The sequence below is a fragment of the Hippocampus guttulatus genome, chromosome 17 (genome assembly GCF_054856545.1).
Source record: "Hippocampus guttulatus isolate MCC_2025c chromosome 17, RoL_Hgut_1.0, whole genome shotgun sequence".
In the NCBI taxonomy this organism is placed as follows: Eukaryota; Metazoa; Chordata; class Actinopteri; order Syngnathiformes; family Syngnathidae; genus Hippocampus; species Hippocampus guttulatus.
The window spans coordinates 9638173-9658407 of NC_141277.1; the positions used below are offsets into that span (position 1 = coordinate 9638173).

The following is a 20235-nucleotide window of genomic DNA, read 5'->3' on the forward strand; positions in this document are numbered from 1 at the left end:
AACCCTGAACAGGATAAGTGCTGGAAAACGGATGGATTGACATCAACTTGTAGCACAAATTTTGTTCACAGTCACATTTTTGGGGGGGGGGGGGGGGAGATTTATGAAAATATCTGCAGCCTGCTTACTAGCAATCATTTTCCATTTCATTCTCCTCTTATTATTCCCACGTGAAGACTTGAATTTGCCTGCTGCATTCCTTGGCCCTTTTCCCCAAACCGTAACCACCGCAGTTATGTCCACACCTCAACATTTACCCTCAACTCAATTCAGACCATAATTGTTTGCCTCAAACCTAAGACCCGACTAACATTTGAAGGATAACATCTGACAAAAAACAAGGTCTCAACAAAATAAAATAAAAGTTCTGTCTTTGTAAACATACCACCCCCCACCACCCCGACAGCCCCACTACACACACTTTCTGTATACGTACACGCTGCTAAGTGTATGTGGAGCTCCCTCCCAGTTCATCTTGGTGAAGTAGCACATCTGCAGACAGTGTAGGAGTGGCTTACAGTAAAAACCGCTCCAGCTCCAGCAAAATTACAGAACTAAATCAAAACACTTGCAGGCTGTGCTCACTACCAGATGGATTGTGGCTTGTGTTTTTACTAAGCATGTGGGCAAGCTCACATCCTACCTCTGACCTCTGCTGCCTTTAACACTTTATTGGGAAACGGCATTGTGGGGGAATTTAGATATAAAGTGCATGGGAAGACGAGGGCTAGTGCTTCTTTTTGCCTCGAGGAAAAAAAACAAAACAGCAGTGTCGTGGACGGTATGATGAGTTTACACTGTTTAATAAAAGGTCTGGGTTGGGTACACAGGTAGCCAGGCTACACAGATTCCCACAGACATGACTTCTATGCATGTCAACCTGCTGTAGCCAGCGAGCTGGACAAAACGATGCGCCGGTTTTGTGATGATAGGAGAGGAAAAAAAAGCAATTTGGTGCTGACAAGCAAACCCGCAAAGTAAGTCTTGCCTCGCTTGCACTCTGGTGAAATAACAAAGCAATAAGGTGAGCGCCAATTCAAATGCGTGTTGTCAGTTGACCATGTCCACTTTCTTTTCGGCGCATATGTTGAGCTCCATTTCAAGGCGTTTCTAGAATTAGACAGCAAGCCATAAAAAATGGAAGTCCCGCAAGCTATCCGCGTGTCACTAGTGCGTCTCTTACTGCCCAGATACACGAGGATACACAAGCAGATTCGTCAAAACTCATTATTTTCTGTCCTGGATATTGAATGTTTTTTTTGCAGTTGGAACAAGAGGAAATCTAAAGGTTTTTTTTTCCACAGAGGATGTAAGGCATGGTGTGCTTTGTACGTTTGCCAATGTAGGTCACGCATATGAAAGTTGATGTGCATTTGTGCCAAGCCGCCCTCCATCCTTAGAGGATATCTGTGTGTGTGACATGGAAGCGAAGGGCACATGCAGGAAACGGGCCCTCTGGCCCCCCGCTGTTATCCATCAATAGCAAACATGAGTGCAGTCCCACACAAACCAGGTGGAGGAGTATAAACTTCGAAGAGGAAGAAGAAGCTGATCCGTCATTTATCCAGAGAGTGGGAACAAACGATTTGTTCCGCAAATGAGCATTCTTAATTTGAACTTTTGAAAAGAAAATTCAAAGTCGGCATGGTGACCACTTCTGTTTGAAGTGTGACGGCATTTTTGGCTTGTATAGTTTACCTTTATATCTCGCAGACGTTCATTCTTTGCCATTTGTTGATCAACGTAACCATAACCAACTGACCATCACCCCTGGGTTGAGTTCAGGGTTCTGTGTGAGTTCTTTCAAACCAAAACCAATCATTCTTTTTTTTTGGACCCTGTAATGTGCACGTGTGCACAGTCGTGCGGGAAAAATCAAGTGACGCTCTCCAAATTCTTTTAATCGAGTTGGAAGCACAGAACCATCCAACATGTCTTGGAATGGACCCTTTCATGCACCCTGTAACCTGACAACATGATCAACTGTCCACTGTCGTAACCGCTGTCCCTGAAAGGGTTAAAATTGAGAAGAATGTTCAAGGGTTTATGCTAAACAGATTGATGAATTAATTGATTCAGGGGTGTGTTCAGAGGATGTTATCCACGAGTTTTGCTTCTGCAGCGAGCGTTGTCATCATATCCAAGTATACAGGGCAGCAAACAAAAGAATTGAGGGATGTTGACGGGAAACACCTTGTAGGGCAGCAGCGTCTCATGAGTTGGAACGGTGACTTTGAAATGTTTTTGTTTTTTTTCACAGTGGGCGAGTGCAAGTGATGCTCCAGCCTTAAGATGGGTACACACGTACCGATTTTTCAGAGATACCCAATGTATGGGAAAATCGGGCGTGTGTGCCGATTGTTTTGATAGCGTGTGGTGTTCTCGAGATGACCAACGAGCGCCAACGTATCATGACTGACCTGCGAGAGGCAACGTCCAGAATACCAGAAGAAGAAATTGAAAAAGCTGAGCAAACTGTCATCTTATGTGGTGAGTGCCTTGAGAGACAAGGTTGACTTCACAAGGATTCGTAATGTCAATATTGAACAGTGTTAACATTTACAATGGTCTGTAACGATCGTTTACAAAAAGGTCCTTGCTGAATTTAAATGGACGGGTGGGAGAAATGCTCAAATTCATCCGATTTGTTCCCTACTTTTAACATCTGTCACGTGACCCAAAAAACGTATTTCCTGTTTTTACTGAATAAAACACCCCCAAAGTAAGAGAAGGGCTCTCGTTGCTGCAGTGATTTATGTCCAAGGATTTTCTGTCCACCAGCCTCAGCTCTTTTTCCCATGAATGCTCATCCTGAGTGGGTAAAAGTGATCCACTTTGCTGTCTCAAAGTTGCTATAGAAACTCACTTTGCAGGTCACGGGGGTCACGCAGAAAGATGGGTCACTTCCAATAAAGAACAGAACAGGCGGACGAATCAGTGAATGGTGCCCACTGTGCATGTGTTTGAGTCTATTTCTGCGGAAGAGAGGAGTGATGAGTCCCGCACGTATGATTCATGTTTCTGTCAAAAGCTATCTTTAAACTTCTCTTTCGGCAGATCAAAACATGGCATTTGTTATGCAGAAACGCTAAAAGCTTGTGACACCTCCACGAAAAACGGTTTTTGAATTGATGAACCTCATTGCTTCCACGTGGGCATGTGCAATCAAACCCATTAGTCCAAGAAAGGCTGGACAGCAGCTGCCGCCTCCGTAATTGGCGGCTTCATAATTTTTTTTTACGACCTCTGCTGTTTCTGTGCTGCAAAGTGAAAAAAAAAATCCCACTGATGATTGGCCATGTATTGTCTCAACGCAGGATGGGTCGGGGGCTTCCAGTAGCGGAGACAGGGCTCTTACTGGAAGCCTGTGAGTCACCCGCCTTCCGCTCCCCCTTCCTCCACGCCACCTAAACAGCCCCCATCTCACCCCTGCGATCGGGACTATCTGCTCACTTGTCACCCGCTGCAGGTCAGCAATGAAAATAAACACAAAAGTGCAGCAATAGTGAACACATTCTTCACACGAAAAGAATTCACACTGTACCCCCCTCCCGCCTTCCCCCAATTGTGGGGGTCCCTCTCCAACCCTTCAGCCCCCCCCCCCCCCCATCCCACATCGTAATGATCTCAGCCAGCTGTCATTGTGATCCCACCCGCACTCACGATGGCGCACTGGTGGCGGGCAGCTGACATCATTTGTTTTGTCAATGATTACCAGAAATGCATAAAGGTGCAAAACAAAAACCTTGCAACCAAAAGGCCGCGATTTATTATGATCACTTTGCAAATAAAATGAAGAGGAAAATCATACAACTCTCAAAAATATTTTTGCTTAGTGCTTAAGTACTCCTATTAATATAATACAAGACAGATTAATACACTGAAATATTACAATTATTGGAGCAATTGGAAATTTGAATAATTTTATATTTAGGTATCTTCTTTTTATTCCAATTAAAGTAATATTGCGGCAGTCCACAAAACAAATAGATTGTTGTGGTTGTCAGCCATGTTTCTATTTGTTGACGTTTGACTGGAATGTTGCACCTCCAAATCTCCAAAGGTTTATGCGATTTCCCAGTGGTGCCAAATGTAGCATATGGATTGGATTCAGGTGGACATAAATTTCAATGTGTATGATCAGGTCGAAAGGTCTTTTATTAAACAATGAAATTAATTATAAGGATTAGCGGTTAGCACGTCTGCCACACAGTACTTCAGGTCATGGTTTGAATCAAGGCTACAGCTGACGTGTGTGGAGTTTTCATGTTCTCCCTGGGCTTACTTGGGTTTTGTTTTGTTTATTTATTGCTTTCCTAAAACCTTCAAAAATGACTGAGGGAATTGTGCTCTAAGGCTGATGATGTCTTTGATATCATAGATCACCCTGACAGAAACTTCTCCCTAAAGAGAAGCTCGTTGGCGTCACAGTCACAACCCTCAAGGTGAAAACTCAACCGGAAGAGCGTTGTACTTTAGATGCAACGTGATTACAATCCACGCACAGTCAGAGCGGGTTGAAAAGAAGCCAGTGGAGTGAGTGGCGTAGGAGTTGGTTTATTCTAATGACGAGAATCCCCCCCCCCCCCCCACCAACCCCCACCCGCAGCCTGATCGAGCCAGAGATCATCTATTCTTGCCTGAACAACATGTGTCACAAGAGAAGAGGCGTCAGCGATCAAAACCATGAATTCATCCCACAACCTCAACGCTCAACCATACTACGTAGAACTCTTGTTTATGTAAGGTGATGCAAATGAACGGACAAGGGTGGGATGAGGTGTGTGGAACAGAGATTTGTGGACTCACCATTTTTAATGATCAGACTTCAGATGAGATTAGAAAGCAGAATGGAGTTGTGGTGAAGATGTTATAAACATTAAGTTTTAGATGTATTTTTATACTGTGCAGTGTCATTCAAACAACAACACTCCTCCGGAATATCTTTTACCTGTGGGGAGCTCTGTCAGCAACAATTACGGAACATATTCCCGTTGTAGGAAAATGTGAAAACCAATGTCCTGTTGGCAGTCAATCCAATAATACCCTATGTATTATTGGATTGACTGTGGTTTGGCCATCAGTTCTCTTGGCAGCAAAACGATATCAAAGCCCCACTGGATGTTTTTAAAAGCCAGTCACAATGTTTCTACCGTTGCATCCAGTTCGCATAAAGAAAAGTCCTCCAAATTACACTTTTTTCCATCATTGCATGTTGTGTGAAAACAATGATCTTTAAACTACTGTAGTTTGTATGTTTGTTTACTCCACCAGCTGTAATTCCTGTATTTATATACAGTACATCGGTGGTATTTTTCATGACTGAAACGGGCATTTCATTTAACTTTCCATTCATATTTGATAGCACTTTTCAAAAGTGTAAATGGAATTTTTTAAGGCAATTACGATAAATGTCAGCTCAGCCACGTTCTGGGGGTGGGGGTGGGGGGGGGACCTAAAATCTGACATTTTTGGTCATTCTCAAACTGCTGTGGGTCAGATGACTAGTTACTCAATATGTTGACAGTAAAATGTGTTGGAAGGGCAACGTTTTCCGAGACATTTGATTTTAACAAGCTTTAACTGACAACATCCACCCAAAAAAGCTCATCAAACCTTGCATCTTCCACTCCCGGAAAATAAAATAAAATAAAATAAATACATTGCTGCCTCCGTCTATGACTGGGAAAAAAACAAGACTGGCGTCCAGCAAGCCAATCAACACGTAGGTAGAGTTCGATTTTTTCACTCCCCGCTGCGATTGGTCCACTGGGCGCCTGGTGGAACCGCCTACCGAGCAATGATTGGTCAGATTTCGCGGCTCTGTGGGTGTCATTTGAATAGGTCTGGTCGAGAGTCATGACGAGTCGCCACTGCTTGAGAGCTACTCAAATAACAGCAGAGGAGGCACCCAATGGAGCAGAGAACAACGCGGATAACCTGATGAAAGACTTATCAGTACAGAACACGCCGTGCAGCTTTATCCGCGTGCGATAAGAGTGTCCGAGCAACCGGGTGGAAAGTACGAAGAGCTTGGCTATTCTTTTGCCCTCAAACTCCGCTTCGGACGTTACGTCGTAACGCACCAAAGGTAGGCAGTTAAGTGCTTTGATCTTTACCCGTTAGTAGATCAACCCTTGGATGCTTTTTGTGTGAAAATACTTCATTACTCTTTACAGCCGTAATTACGTTGTCTTAAAGTCGTAATTTAATTCAAACATCCAAATCAAAAGTGAATGCATCAAGTCAAGTTTGTTATGTAAAACTTTGTACACCCGCTATTATACAGTTGTCTCATTTGTTGTTATTTGTTTACCACAACCAAGAGGCTATAATTAGACTTGTAGTCGCACACAAACAAACATGGCTCTCCAGCACCTGCGATGAGACTGTGGTTGCACAGCATGGCTTTTTTTTTTCTTCTCACAGGCAGGCAGCTCTGACTTTACTGTGTTCTGACTCACTCACAAGCCCATAATGTGGACCAGCCATGGTGCCCGTGTGTTTGTGTTTGGCTGTGTATGTTAGTGAGAGAGAGCGAATAACAGATTGTGTGTGCCTGCGGGGAAAAGAATCGGGGAGAATACAAACTGTGTGTGCTTCTGGCCAAGTTGCGGTGAAAAAAAAAACACTTAAAAGGCTTCCCCTCCCTCGGTCTTTTTTTCTCCCTTTTTTGAACGCTTCATCTCAGCCCACCTGACAGACTGCACGGAAGCTCCTAAAATTACACCCGCAACATTTAATAATTTACATAAAGGTAAGCCAAAAAGCACCCCTCGGTGCACCTGGTCTAAAAATAATTAGAATCCGTTTGTCATTCGTTTCGTGGACGATGGCAAAAGCCCTTGTGCAAAGCTTGGGTTTATTTATCATATCCTCATAGGAGTAGAGATAATATTTTTATCCCCCTTGACTCGAGGTTAATACTGTACTAACCTAACAGATCATGGGGGGGGGGGGGTGGACGGTTGTACGTTGTGGTGCACATACATTGGGAAATACGTGTGCGTGTTGGCGGAACAGAAAAGAGAAGCTTCAAATCTAATCAGTATGAGTTGGATTCTTGTCTCCAATTTGAGTTCTACTTTTGGCTCCTCCGCTCAGGTGATGACGACATTGGAGCCGCGGTGGCGTTGTTACCGAAGTGAGACGTCAAAAAAAAAAAGAAAAAAGATTGTGGGTGTATAGAGACGGAGGCAAGGTTCTCATGCTTGAAAAGTCAAGAAGAGAAATAAGATATCAGAAGTGACGCTTGTGATCTGCTGCAGAAACTTGTTTCCAAGGCATCACCGAAGTCACACAAACAACCTCACGGGGATTTGTTTGTTTCAATAGGTTGGACTACAATTTCGGAGTGTGACAAAAATTTAGATATTTCAGGCTCCCAGTGTACTCTTGAATTCAAAACAATATCAAAACAACATTTTTCCCCTCATGCCTGAACTCATAACCCGATTTTAGCCAATCAGAGGCATGCAAAAAAGACACTTGAAAGAGATCAAAGCACAACTGAGAGGTGTTTCGAATATATTATTCAGCTTTGTGGGAGGTGCAAAATATAAGTGCCTTCTGTAAGTATTTTGTCATGAATCATAACAGAACAACCAAATATGAGAAGTCAGTGCAAAGAGTAGGTGAGAAGAAAAAAGGGGTGATGCCCTTCTTCTTCTTTCTTTGGCAGGCAAGGTTGATAAAAGCAAGCGATTTGTGCGTGTCTTCACAGTCCATTTTCAAAAGGTCCCCTGCCTTGAGGAAACCACGAGAATGTGATGTGCTCGGACTTCAACCTTGTTTATTGTTACTAATAGGGCTGATGGTGAAGGTTTTTGCCTTGAGAAAAACAAGCCTGCCCTGTACGCACTTGTTATTGTCAATTAGTGCCAAAGTACATGAGGTACAAATTAAAACCGCACCCAGGCACCAAATTATACACGTTCATAAATATCCACATCGTCATGTTGTTTGTAATGATCATTAGGTCAATGTTTCCTTTGTGACACAATGTTTAAAAAAAACAACAACAAATCAGTATTTCCTTTCGGTATCATTATGCACGATCTTTTGTGTATCATCACGTTAACTCATTTAGGGGAGGAAAAAACACCCATGAAAAATGTATTTGATGGTTAAAACGGACTTGCACAAAGTTCCATCCATCTTATGCAACAGTTTGGCAGCAGCCTGTTTGTGGGTCACGTTAGATGTAACAAGGAGTTTTCTGGCCTTCTCTGGAGGCAATTTACAGTTCAACGACCGAGCCAGCTGCGCATGTTTAAACATCATAAAATCTAAATTGTAGCTGACCTTCGCCCCCCCTGCAGCATGTGCTTGCTTATCATATCTGCTCGGATCTGTAACTTAGTTTCGATAGGCACTTCTTTCATTGCCACCAACACAAATGCTAGTTTGTTTATGGCCCTTTCACAAATCTTAAGTGTGGCTTTACAGTCTAGGTCAGTGCAGATGATATATGCGATCTGAATATTCCGTCCAACTACTGAGTGATGCGAAACTGATGCGAGCCTCCCGAATGGTGCGGCAGCGTCACACAGCCTGGCGGTGGTAGAGTGTGTGAAAGCTGCTGCTGTGTGTGAGATCTGCTCTGATCTCTTCCCGCGGGTCTTTGTGCGATTGTAAAGACCATGACAGGACAGATAATACCGCCATTGTCGGAAGACCACCCCCCCTTCCTCCTCCGCAACCCCCACCATCTCAACATAGCTGGCTCTACCTTTTTTTTTTTGTTGTTGTAAATCTCATAATATGATTTGGACAAAGTAGTGTGGTGAAGGTCCAGGGATTTTTATCAAACTAACCGCAGGAAAATTTGGCTGACACGCACACACAAAAAAAAAGTCTAAATCTGCGCTGGGTCACTTTTCTGTTATTCATGGGTCAAAAGTGGAACCCCCCCCCCCCAAATGATTTAACCCTTTGATGCACTCTATAATCTGCTAACATGATAAACTGTCCACTGGAGTGACCCTCAAAGAGTTAAAAATTCAGTTTGCATAATTGCGCAAAGAAAAAAAACGGGAACCTGAAGAACCTTTAGAAGCGGGTCAGTAGTTTTGAATCGCTTTATATCATAATAATAATAAGAATAATACATTTTATTTGTTGGCGCCTTTCTAAGAACTCAAAGACACCTTACAACAAGCAGTTAAAATCACAAATGTTAAAAACAACATCAAATAAAATAAAACAAAATCAAGATAATGGATGGCTTTATACATGAAATGAAAACAAATACGTAATAAGCACCTTCACCAACGAGCCACCGGTGACTACAACTGACGTCGAGTCACTCAACACGCCAAAGCCATCCAATGCTCAAAGTCATTTTCGTCAGCATTGTCACAACAAGAATGAGCATTTGGCTTGAAAGTTGGAAACGTACAACGCAAAGACAAACATTCTCGTAGCAACGAGGTTTTTCTATGGCCCCAAAGTAGATCGCATGTTCAAACCAGTACATGGTGTTGTTGTCAAAGTGTTTCTTTGAGATGCATTCGGAGATGATGATGGGCCTGCAGCTCCTCCTCAACTTCACTTGTAACCTTTTGATGAACCGAGAGTACTACTTAACTTTTTTGGCCTACGGAAAAGTTATTGTCTGTGGTGTCATCAAAATAAATGCTTGCAGATTAAAGGGTAAATCAACTTTAAAACGTAGGAATTAACATAGTCATTGACGAAACAGAGAGCCCGTATCCTTGCGGTCTTCGGTTTGGGCATTTATTGCACTTTTATTCCCACATCAAATTACTTTTCAAAGGCCGTCGTCTTTCGGAGTTCAGACCCGAGGAGAATGCTAGCTTTAAATTATGCTTCCAATGTCATCATTAAGTTGTCCAACCTACAATTTCGTTTAAGATTTTCAAGCTGCATTATGGAAGTACTAAATTGCACTGGGGTCAACTTTGAAGGAATTCCATCTCGGAAGAGCCAAGTGTTTGAGATGCCCCTCCCCCCCTCTTACAAAGACGGTCATAATGTGTTTATTTCTCATGTGGAGTCGACCACCTTTATGGTTCTTTTCCGGATGACGTCTTGTAAGTTGAGCGAGTAATGTCAAGCCACAGTCATCTTTCAAATTGGTTAGGAGGAAGGACTGCAGATCGTCCACAGACAAACTGCCGCTGGAGATGGCTGACACTGGCGTCCTCTGATGGCCAAACAACAACAACAACAAAAAAAGCTCCTGGATTCCTGCGGGCTTTTGTCTCTTTTTTTTTTTGGACACGCTGCAAACGCGCATCCGTGTTTGAGGTATGCGCCTTGACTGCGCGCGTGCGTGAAAGCCCCGGCTTGATTTACACTGGCATATGGTCCTAAGGCAGGATGAGCATGGCTCCAGAGTTAAAGCATGCCCGGGTGCTGGTTTAGGATCAGCTTACCTTCCTCGGATCCGATTATCTTCACCATTAAGACAATAAAATCACTTTTGTCCCGAGATTGTGTTTCTGCCCGTTTGTTTTTCCTTTGGACAAAGCAGCAAAAGTAGAATCGCAACAACGTAAACGGAGGCGTATGTAGGATAGAAACATGTAAGGCAGAGTGAATTTCCACATGGGGGGGGTGTCGACAAAGTTCAAAGCCCGAGGGAATGCGATTATACGACTCAAGCGTAATTACTTTGACACACTTCTGAATCTCTACTTTGAGTGATCAGCTTTCACGATATTTGCACAACCTACGCCTCGCTTAAAGATTGACCACATTCCAGTTCACGGTATAGTCAACAGGTTGCGCAAGAGCTGAATGGAGGGATTTGGGGATTCACGTTTACCCAAGCTAAGGTTCTAACTTAAAACAAAACATTTAAAGCACACCATTTTATTGGTAGTTTGCATGTGGTGGAAAAACAAAAACAAAACAGAGGCAGGTAAATAGTTTAGTTTTTTTTTTTAACCCGTGCCTGCATGGCTTTTCAGTTAACTCATTCACTACCAGCTACTACTTTCAGATTCTGGACCAAGTCTGAAAAGACGTATAAAAACGTCTTTGGGAGTGAATGAGTTAATGGTTGGATAAAAGTAAAACCCAACAAAACAGCCCAAAAATGCTCTTTGAAGATGATGAAAAGTTAATTTGTGCTCTCTCTCCCCAGGGTGACCATGCCTCCCATCACCCCATATGCCGGCAAGTTTAACCCTTGCGGACTTTACGGCAGCAACAGCAACAACTACCAGCAGCCACACAGCCCATACCGCCACTGCGCCTCGGTCAAGATCACCAAGGAAAGCGCCTACAACGGAGGCTGTTCCGAGGCAGAGAACCCATATGACATACCGCACGCTCACAGCCTGTATTGCGTCGTAGCCGCGGACTCCGGAAGCACTAAGGAGCGTCATTACAGCAGCAGGAGTGCCGTTTCGGAGAAGCTTCACTCCGGCGCGCAGCCACACAGCCCACGTCAGCACAGCACTACCTGTCCCGCACGAGTGCACCGACAAACCAGCACCAGCAGCGGCAGCGAACAGTCCTGTCGGAGCAACGCCGCCGCCAAAAGTCGACTTTACGGACACGGCATCACCGCCAGCTATGGGGAAATGTGTTACCACGACAACAGTTTGGTTTCGGCGTCCCTCGAGGCGCTGATCCAACACTTGGTCCCGACCGTGGACTACTACCCCGATGTAAGTCGCACGCCCTCTCTCGGGATTCATAAACACGCTCCTTATCATTTAGTGCTCACTCTTTGTGTTCTGTGTCCTTCACATGGTCAGAGGTCGTACGTTTTCACCTTCTTGCTGAGCTCACGCCTCTTTTTGCACCCCTACGAACTCATGACGCGAGTTTGTCACCTGTGCGTGGAGCAACAGAGGTCCGGAGACACCCTGCTGGATAAGGTGGGCGGATTATATACACACCGTCTTCTACACACAGTTTGTCTGAGGAGATGTGCGTTCCCACATTGTTACCATCGGAACCGATTTAGGTTCTTACCGGGTGGAGGCGTAGCAGTCACACATGTGCAGAAAACGACACTGCATACCAAGCCGAGGCGTGTATTTGACAAAAGAAAATAATTTGATCAAAACCTGACAACTACTTAGTGTGAAATCTGGACCCGTTGAGTTCTTTAATACCCTAGATGATTTTTTTATTTAGTTTATCGGAGCAATGAAATGAAATTGTGTCATTTCTCACCACACCGCACAACTAATGATATCTTATGGCACACTAATGAGGAATCACCGTTGTAAACAGCATGAAATACTACTTACTATTTGTCAGTTTTCAAATATTTGCTACTTGATTAAATTTGGGGGACAATTACATCCCAAAGTATTTCACGATGCTTTTTGTTTTATGGCTTGATTTGTGATGTATGGAGAGCTCCCTCTGGTGGTGCACAAAAGAATCACCGCCAAACTGCTGTTCAGTTATATTTCACTTTTTTTGAAGTGCTGTTTTAATGTACAAAGTGTTCATAATGTTTGAGTGGCCTACGCTTAGGAATAAACTCTCAGCTTTATTTTTGATAAAATCTTTGCTTGAGGTGGTATTTGTTAAAGGGACAAAACAGAGCAATGCAGATCAGGAGTAACTATTACGATTTTGCCAACGAAACCTACGTGGGGAAAAAACATTTATGATGTCACATGTGTCGGTCCAGATCCGTTTCCGCGAGGTGGCGCCAAAGCTCGTTCAGCTGCTGACGGAATGGACCGAGACTTTCCCGTATGACTTCAGGGACGAGCGAATGATGCGTTGTCTCAAGGACATGACGCACCACGTTGCCAGAGGGGACGAGGTTGGTGTCTGATTTTTCTCCTTCGTTGAAACACTTTGTGAGCCACTCCACGCCACTCCCCCACAAAAACAGAAATACATTTTAACTTCTTAAATAAAGTGAATAAATCATTCACTTTATTAATAAATAAATCATTCGAATGTCATTGTTTGCACCAGTACTCCTGGCGGGCCATGCAGCAGATGACCCAGCGCTTGATTAAACGCCTGTCCGCCCTCGGCCAATACGAAGAGGCGGTGGCCGCGTTGAGCGCCGTGGCGAGCGAGCGTCCCGCCTCCCTGAAGAGCAAAAGGGAATCGGCGCTAAGAACCGACGTACTGAGCGTGTGTGATGACCCTTTCATCCTCGCTCAACAGCTGACACACATTGAACTGGTAAGCACTTTGTTTTGGTTCTTTGCATGTGTAATTTGTACACATTAGGGGGGGTGTATCATGATTGTTCACGTTTTCTGTAAAAACAAATAATCTACACATATATATATATATATATATATATATATATATATGTGTGTGTGTGTGTAGTTTCATCAGCATCCTGCTCCTGATATTATTGTTGTTCATGTTTTTTTAATTTTGTATTGTCTTTCCTTCACAGGACAGGCTGAGTTTTATCGGGCCCGAAGAGTTTATCCAGACCTTTGCCTTGAAGGACCCTCTGGAGAACCACAAGGTAGCCTTTGTGTGTGTGCACTGAATGTTATCATGTCGTACGGCAGTGGGCACCAAATCGACACAAAGCAGACACATTGCAACCGCACACCGTGTTATTTTATTTTATCCATAGATATGAAAGCAGTGTTGCGTAATGTTTTTAAAAATCTGTCACTTACTGCTTGCGGTTTATTCGGTTTGTAATTAACAACATCAAATCAAGCAAGCAGTTCATTTCAGTGTTTTTATTTTCTATTTTTGGGCGATGGCTTCTCATCTAATTTGGAGAGAGGAATTGCTTCAGAAACCACATGAAGCATCCTCCTGGCTGCTGAGTGTGAATATCGCTGAACTTGTTTTTATTCAAAGTAGTTTTTGAAAGTACATCAAACACAATGGGGAAAGAGGCCCTCTCTGGGAGCGTCTGACGTGCGAGTGTGTGCTGTGAGTCAGCTGAAGGGTGCCTTGTAAACAGCACCATAGCGGACCAGCGCTCTGTCATTGTGTGTCAGGCATCTCGCCAGTTATATAAGACCATTTGGTACAAGGGTTAGTATGGGGAGGAGTCTTGAATTATAGCTGTGTGCCACCACTGTTGTGTAAGCCTGTCCAGGATTGCATCACCAAGGCCAAGAAGTTTTACTTCTCTCTTTTTTTTTAAATTCTCATAATGCATTGTACACTTGAGCGCAAAATATTATTGCGAATGATCTATAACCTATGGAGGGTGTGACCTGCCTCTGGCTACAAAACAACTGGGACAGCTGAACGGGGACCCAGCCGTAGAAACTGCACAAAAGCATTCGGAATAATAGCAGTGTGTTTCAAAAGAGTCGGACTTTCGATCCTTGCAGTAACTTTCCATTCATGCAAATGTATTGGAAATGCATTCTCAAATCCAAACCCGGAGAAAACATGTCAATACGGAGTATATGAGATACATATACAATATGTTGTCACGGATACACTGCAGAAAGTGAATATGAATGAATGCGGTAGTATCAGGGTGTTGAAAAATAGCACCGTTGTCATGTTTTGCGAGGTGGTATTTGGGGGACACCAAAAAGCAGAGAGGCAGGGAGGAGCAGGGTGGCTGAGCAAAATGTATTTCACAAAAATGCAACACACAGGAGAAACTAATTCAAAAACTCATTCAAATAAAGTCCAGCAAAAGCACAAGAAATCAAAGCAGCAAAAACAAAACATGACACGTGCACACAGCAACAAACAAACAGCAACAATGACTGACAGCAAGAGGACGTGCTGGGAGTCCTTTTAAACAAACCAACTAATGACACAATGACCAACAGGTGTGCAGCTGTAGGCGGAGACCTACAGTGCCACCTGTTGGCCACAAACAGAACCATGACAACCGTCTTTGCATTTTGCTTGCATACCCTGAGTAGTGTTATGGAGTGGCCAGTCCAACCCCAGAACCCCCCCCCCCCCCCTCCCCCCAATTGCTCACAAGGTGCCATCAAAAATGCTCATTCTGAAGCCAAGTTTTAAATTGGACAGGGATTTGAAACTGCACCGGCAATTTTGGTGCCGTTTGTTAAATCCAGCTTCTTTCATTTTAGGCAGCTGGCTAAGGTAAAGAAAGCCCTTCCTTTCACTGCAGGATTTAGAAACAGTAATCGATGCCTTCGTTATATCTCGGCTATATCCTCTTGACTACCAGGAGAAAAAAATGTTGTCCAATCACATCTATTTTGAAATTCCCCAATCTATGTGAAGTAATTGGACTACTCCAAAAGAAATTTTTGAAATTCCACGACATTTTTTAAACACTTGAATACTAGGCTCAAATACACTTAAAACAACTCGTGTTCATAAGAGTCTTATAAATAAAATGCCAACAGCATTTCAAGACAAAATGTGTTTGATAAAAAGTATTACTTTTCCTCTTCCCATAAAAAGTGCTTGCACTAAGGGAAGCCATTTTCTTACTTTTTCTAACCCCTACAAATTTGGTATCATTGGAAAGCACTGAATGTCCTCTTTAGAGTAACAAAAGGAGTTAATGCGATTGGATGCACTGGGTGGGAGATATTTAGGTTCACAAATGTCCTCTACAGAGGACAAATTTGAACTACTGGTAGTCAGGAGGATATTACTGCAATGCCCTTTAATTAGCCAGTCCTCCATCAACAGTCTCCAGTTGGTCCAAAATGCTGCTGCTTTCCTCCAAACTGGAGAAGAAATAAGAGGGAGCATATAATCCCCATTTTCTGGCTTTCCTTCACTGGCTCCCCGTACATTTTAGAGTTCAAATTAAAATACTGTACTTCTGTTTGTAATTGACTCTTTTCACTTCCTTTTGTTCTATTATTGTTGTATTATATGGAAAGCGTTTTGTTACAGCTGCAGCACGATATAAATACAGTTGTCTTATATTGTATTACATAACTGCACCCTTTTTTACATGAAAGTACCATCAGCAAACAGATCCCCCCCCCCCCCCCCCACAAACACCACATGTGAGCCAGGTGAGGCGAAGGCAGATGCAAATGAGATGTAAAAAAAAAAACCCCCAAAAACCAAAACAAAACGAAACAGAGGACACGTCAGAGATGTCATTGTGTAGGAACGCTTGTGTGGGAGTGAGGGCTCTCAAGATCCTGTCCAGCAGGAAGTGACAAATAGGCAGACAGCCTGTCTTTGTCATTTATAATTAACATCGGCAAGATTAAAAAAATAATAATAATAAATCACGACGCTCAACTTAGCCAAGCCAAGACTTGCATCTGCGCCGAAAACGGACAGATATGAATATTATGATTGAGAGATTTCTCAAGGGCTCAGTAGATGGATGTGCACTTGTTTCTTCAAATGAACGTAACCACAAGGCACCCAGGGGGAGGCTTTCATTGCAATCCTCGTTATCTATCCATGATTTATTTATTTAGTTGAGTGTTTTTGACCATGTTGTCTGTGTTTTCTCAGGGTTTCTTCCGAAAGCGCAAGACCAGTAACCTGGAAACGTACGTGAACTGGTTCAACAGACTGAGTTACCTTGTGGCCACAGAAATCTGTATGGTACGTTCGTTGTTCACTTGTGACGATTTGACAGAGGTCACGCGTTTGGGAAAGTCTTTGGGTTAAACTCTGCGTTCTCACATTCCAGCCGGTGAAAAAGAAACAGAGAGCGCGGATCATCGAGTTCTTCATCGACGTGGCGCAGGAGTGTTACAACATTGGGAACTTTAATTCCCTCATGGCAATCATCAGTGAGTATTTGGACCTTCTGGGAATCATCTCGGTCATTCTTCCAACAAATGAGGCGGCTTATATGATTATTTGAGAGGTTCGAGGATGTCAGCATTATGGTCGGCGTCTCCAACTCGACCCCCACCGGAAAAAAAAAAAAAAGTTGTCTGTTGTTTTGCATTTTTTTCGCATCGGTGTAGACTTGTATTTTATAACAAGAAATTTAACAAGAAAGGGAAGAAATTTCATCTGTGCTGTATGTTACATGTTACACGTACAGTACATTTGACAAAGTTTTATCCAATCCAATCCAAGAAGCACGGAAACACATAAACAACAAGAATGCTTAGTTACCGGCTATTAACCTCGAAGGTCATTTTTGCTTTGGATTCCACCATGCTGATCACGTCGACGATGTCATCACATTCCCACCCTTGGCCGAACTAATTAGCCTTTCAAACAGCATCCATTGTCGGGTTGATTTCTTGTTTCCACTGAGCCAAAACAAAAGCAGGCACAACGCCACCTCAGGGTGGGATTTTTAAATAGCCTCCGTTGGCGTGACACAGTTCGCAATAATCACTTTGTGTCAACGGCCGTCCGTGCGCCAAAGGCTTTTGAACAGAAGGTCTTTCCCTCTGGTCCGCCTTTGCGTGATTTATAATTTAGAGCTGTGAAATGGCGGCTTTTGTGAAAGGAGATTTTCGTATTTTATCGTTGGCGTTTTATACGATTGGATATGGTTGTGTTGCATTGTTTCTCTACAGAAAAAAAAAACAGAAACGGACTCGCTGTGCTAAATCTCATCTTTTTTTTTTTGTGGTGTCTCAGCTGGGATGAACATGAGTCCTGTTGCCAGACTGAAAAAGACTTGGAGCAAAGTCAACACCGACAAGTTTGAAATTCTCGAGGTGAGAAAACCCACACACAGGCACGAAATGTCATCCCGGGCCGTCCCACTGTGCTGTTACATTAAAAAACGCTTTGTGCTTATTTAGCAAATGTCTAATAATACCTCATTGGTCCGTTTCTCATTCAGCACCAGATGGACCCGTCCAGCAACTTCAGCAACTATCGCACGGCTCTCCGCGGCGCCACCCAGAGGTCTGAGACCGCACACAGCGTCCAGGAGAAGATTGTGATTCCTTTCTTCAGCCTGCTCATTAAAGACATCTACTTCCTGAATGAAGGATGTGCCAGCAGGCTGCCCAACGGACACATCAACTTTGAGGTTGGTCCCACCACTCGAGAGAGACCCTTCGTTGTGTTTGCTGACTCTCCCTCCTATTTATTTAAATGAGGGTGAATGCCACGTTACTCCATTGGCCACCATCTGCTGATGATGGTCACGCCTGGAATGTAAATGTATCATATTTACTAATGGTGCATGCTTTTACTGTCATTTAGGTTTAAGCGGATGTTTTCCAAAGTATATTTGTGTCGTATGGGCAGACACGAGTGTGTATAGGTCCCAAAATGGTGCATTTAGTTGCCATTAACTGGGTAGATGTAATCTGCGTGTTTGCGCTGCACAGACATTGGCAGGTGTCTGATTATGCATCAGATTTTATGCACATTTGGAAGAAGCCGGATTGCGGAGTGAACATATACGACTCTGTGTTTTTTTTTCCCATTTACGCTCCTGTGGCAGCTGCCCAAATTGTTCCAACTGAAAGCAAGAAGTCAGGATTGTTTTAATGAATTGGCTGCTATTAGCATTTTTTTAAATGGGCAAAAATCAGCCGTATTAATTTTTTTTTTAACACGTCAAGACGTTGCAACAAAGATAATGACATGCAAACATTCCCCTCCCCCCTCAATATTTTTTCTGTTGGAAAATTAAAAACTACAGGACAACATCATATGTTCTGTCTGGAATTCATGTTAATTGTTGCAAACATTAACAGACCAAATTATTTTACACTCTGTATGTCTTTTTTAATGAATTGGACAATTAATCTGACTTTCATTCTACCAAATCGCAGAATCGGCATTTATCTCAAAAATTCGTATCAATTGGGCCCAATGTCAATCCAGCCTGAGAGTTAAATAAGTGCAGTGTCATAGCGCCCCCTTGTGGTAAATAAAACGCTAACCGCTGAAACTCAGGACATGACACTCATTGTCTTTGTTTTCAGAAACTTTGGGAGCTAGCGAAGCAAGTGAGCGAGTTCCTGGTGTGGCGTCAAGTGATATGCCCGTTCGACAGAGATCGCAGAATCCTCCAACATCTTGTCACCACACCGGTTTTTGCCGAAGACGGTCAGTCACTCTTTTTTTTTGTGCTTAACTCATTAGATAGACATGTACATGAGTATTTGGACTTTTTTTTTTTTTTTTGGTGCTGTGTTTGCACATGTGTGTGTGTGTGTGTACTGGTAGTTATTCCCCCCCCCCCCCATGAGACAACGACTGAAAATTGTCTGTGGTGATTTGTTTGTGCAGAGCTGCATCTGGCCTCTTACGAAAGCGAAGGGCCGGAGAACAACATGGAGAAGGACAGTCGTCGATCTCTCCGGTGAGTCCACACACACACACACACACACACACACACACACACACACACACACACACACACACACACACACACCAGCTTAACCCTCATATTAAAGTTCAACTTTTTTTCCCCCCCCTATTAGATCTTCCCTGCTGCATCGAGAGAATCGGTCATGAGGACAATCTCTTCCACTTTGCCAGGTGTAAATAAACATGTTAAATAGCACGTTAAAGCTCGACAGTACATTCCCTGGACCAGACCTGGAACAGCCGAAGCTGCATTTTCTCAGTTAAATCGTTTAGTCTCAACAGACTAATAACTGCAACATTTTGAGCCCTCCTATGCTGAAGGATTCCACTTTCTGTGTAATTTCACGGCCTCGTAATTTTTTTTCCTGAGGCACTTCATGCAGAGAGTTTGTCGGAAAGGTTGGGCGGACTTGCCTTATTCCTATCGTCCTGTTCGGCAATCACTTATGACAACACTCCAGTTGTATGTTGGTGAAGGAGGAGCCATTGAAGGACCAACTTGTTTTTATTGCAACACAATGGAGACCAGGAAGTGGACATTGGGCCCCGTTGTCTTGTTGAGCGCTTCATTTAAAAAATTTTTATGTCAACAATGAAATATTGCTCTAACATGAACTCCTTTGTGGCACTTTGAACTTTGTTCCGGTGAACCAGTTGTGCAATGTCGTACAAGCTGAACGCTGCGCTTCATCTTCACCTGTGTTTTCTTACTGGACTTATTGGCTCCTCTTCCTACAGTATTAATTTGTATTTTGTATCAAAAAAAAAAGTATAACACTGAATGTTCCTTGAGTATTCACCGTGCTGGTTTGTAAAGTGTTTATTTTGTTGTTGTTGTTTTTTAATTTTGCACACAGCAGCTAAGCTTTGATAGAAGTGTGTGTGGAGTACAGCTTTAACACAAATAGGAAACAAGTCATCCTCCATGTCTCGTTTCATGACAAGGGGACATCTGTATCATTTTTTTTACATGTAAAAAAAAGCTCTTTTTATGGTCTAAATGTTTTATAAAATGCTTTTCGTGTGCTTTGTTCAAACTTTCCTGTGTATTTTGTGTTTCTCGGTACCTGTACTGAAGTCTTT

At 43.1% G+C, this 20235-nt stretch overlaps 1 protein-coding gene across 1 annotated transcript; it reads left to right on the forward strand.

The window, feature by feature from the left end:
* The first annotated feature begins 5857 nt into the window (after positions 1-5857).
* Positions 5858-20189, forward strand: LOC147192065 (ras-GEF domain-containing family member 1B-B-like). The gene is made up of 13 exons (XM_086134279.1): positions 5858-6091; positions 11114-11642; positions 11733-11855; positions 12626-12763; positions 12922-13137; positions 13361-13435; positions 16363-16455; positions 16544-16646; positions 17458-17537; positions 17666-17857; positions 18765-18888; positions 19072-19144; positions 19266-20189. Exons 2-13 carry the CDS (start codon positions 11121-11123, stop codon positions 19297-19299), a joined length of 1773 nt encoding a protein of 590 aa, XP_085990405.1. The 5' UTR covers positions 5858-6091; positions 11114-11120; the 3' UTR covers positions 19300-20189.
* The last annotated feature ends 46 nt before the right edge of the window (positions 20190-20235 follow it).

What these genes read in the sequence shown, in the direction of transcription:
- LOC147192065 (XM_086134279.1), top strand. Translation starts at nt 11,121, where the DNA reads ATGCCTCCCATCACCCCATATGCCGGCAAGTTTAACCCTTGCGGACTT. An exon ending in AGCTGACACACATTGAACTG is followed by an intron (nt 13,138 to 13,360) that starts GTAAGCACTTTG and finishes TTTCCTTCACAG; the next exon opens with GACAGGCTGAGTTTTATCGG. An exon ending in ACAAGTTTGAAATTCTCGAG is followed by an intron (nt 17,538 to 17,665) that starts GTGAGAAAACCC and finishes TTTCTCATTCAG; the next exon opens with CACCAGATGGACCCGTCCAG.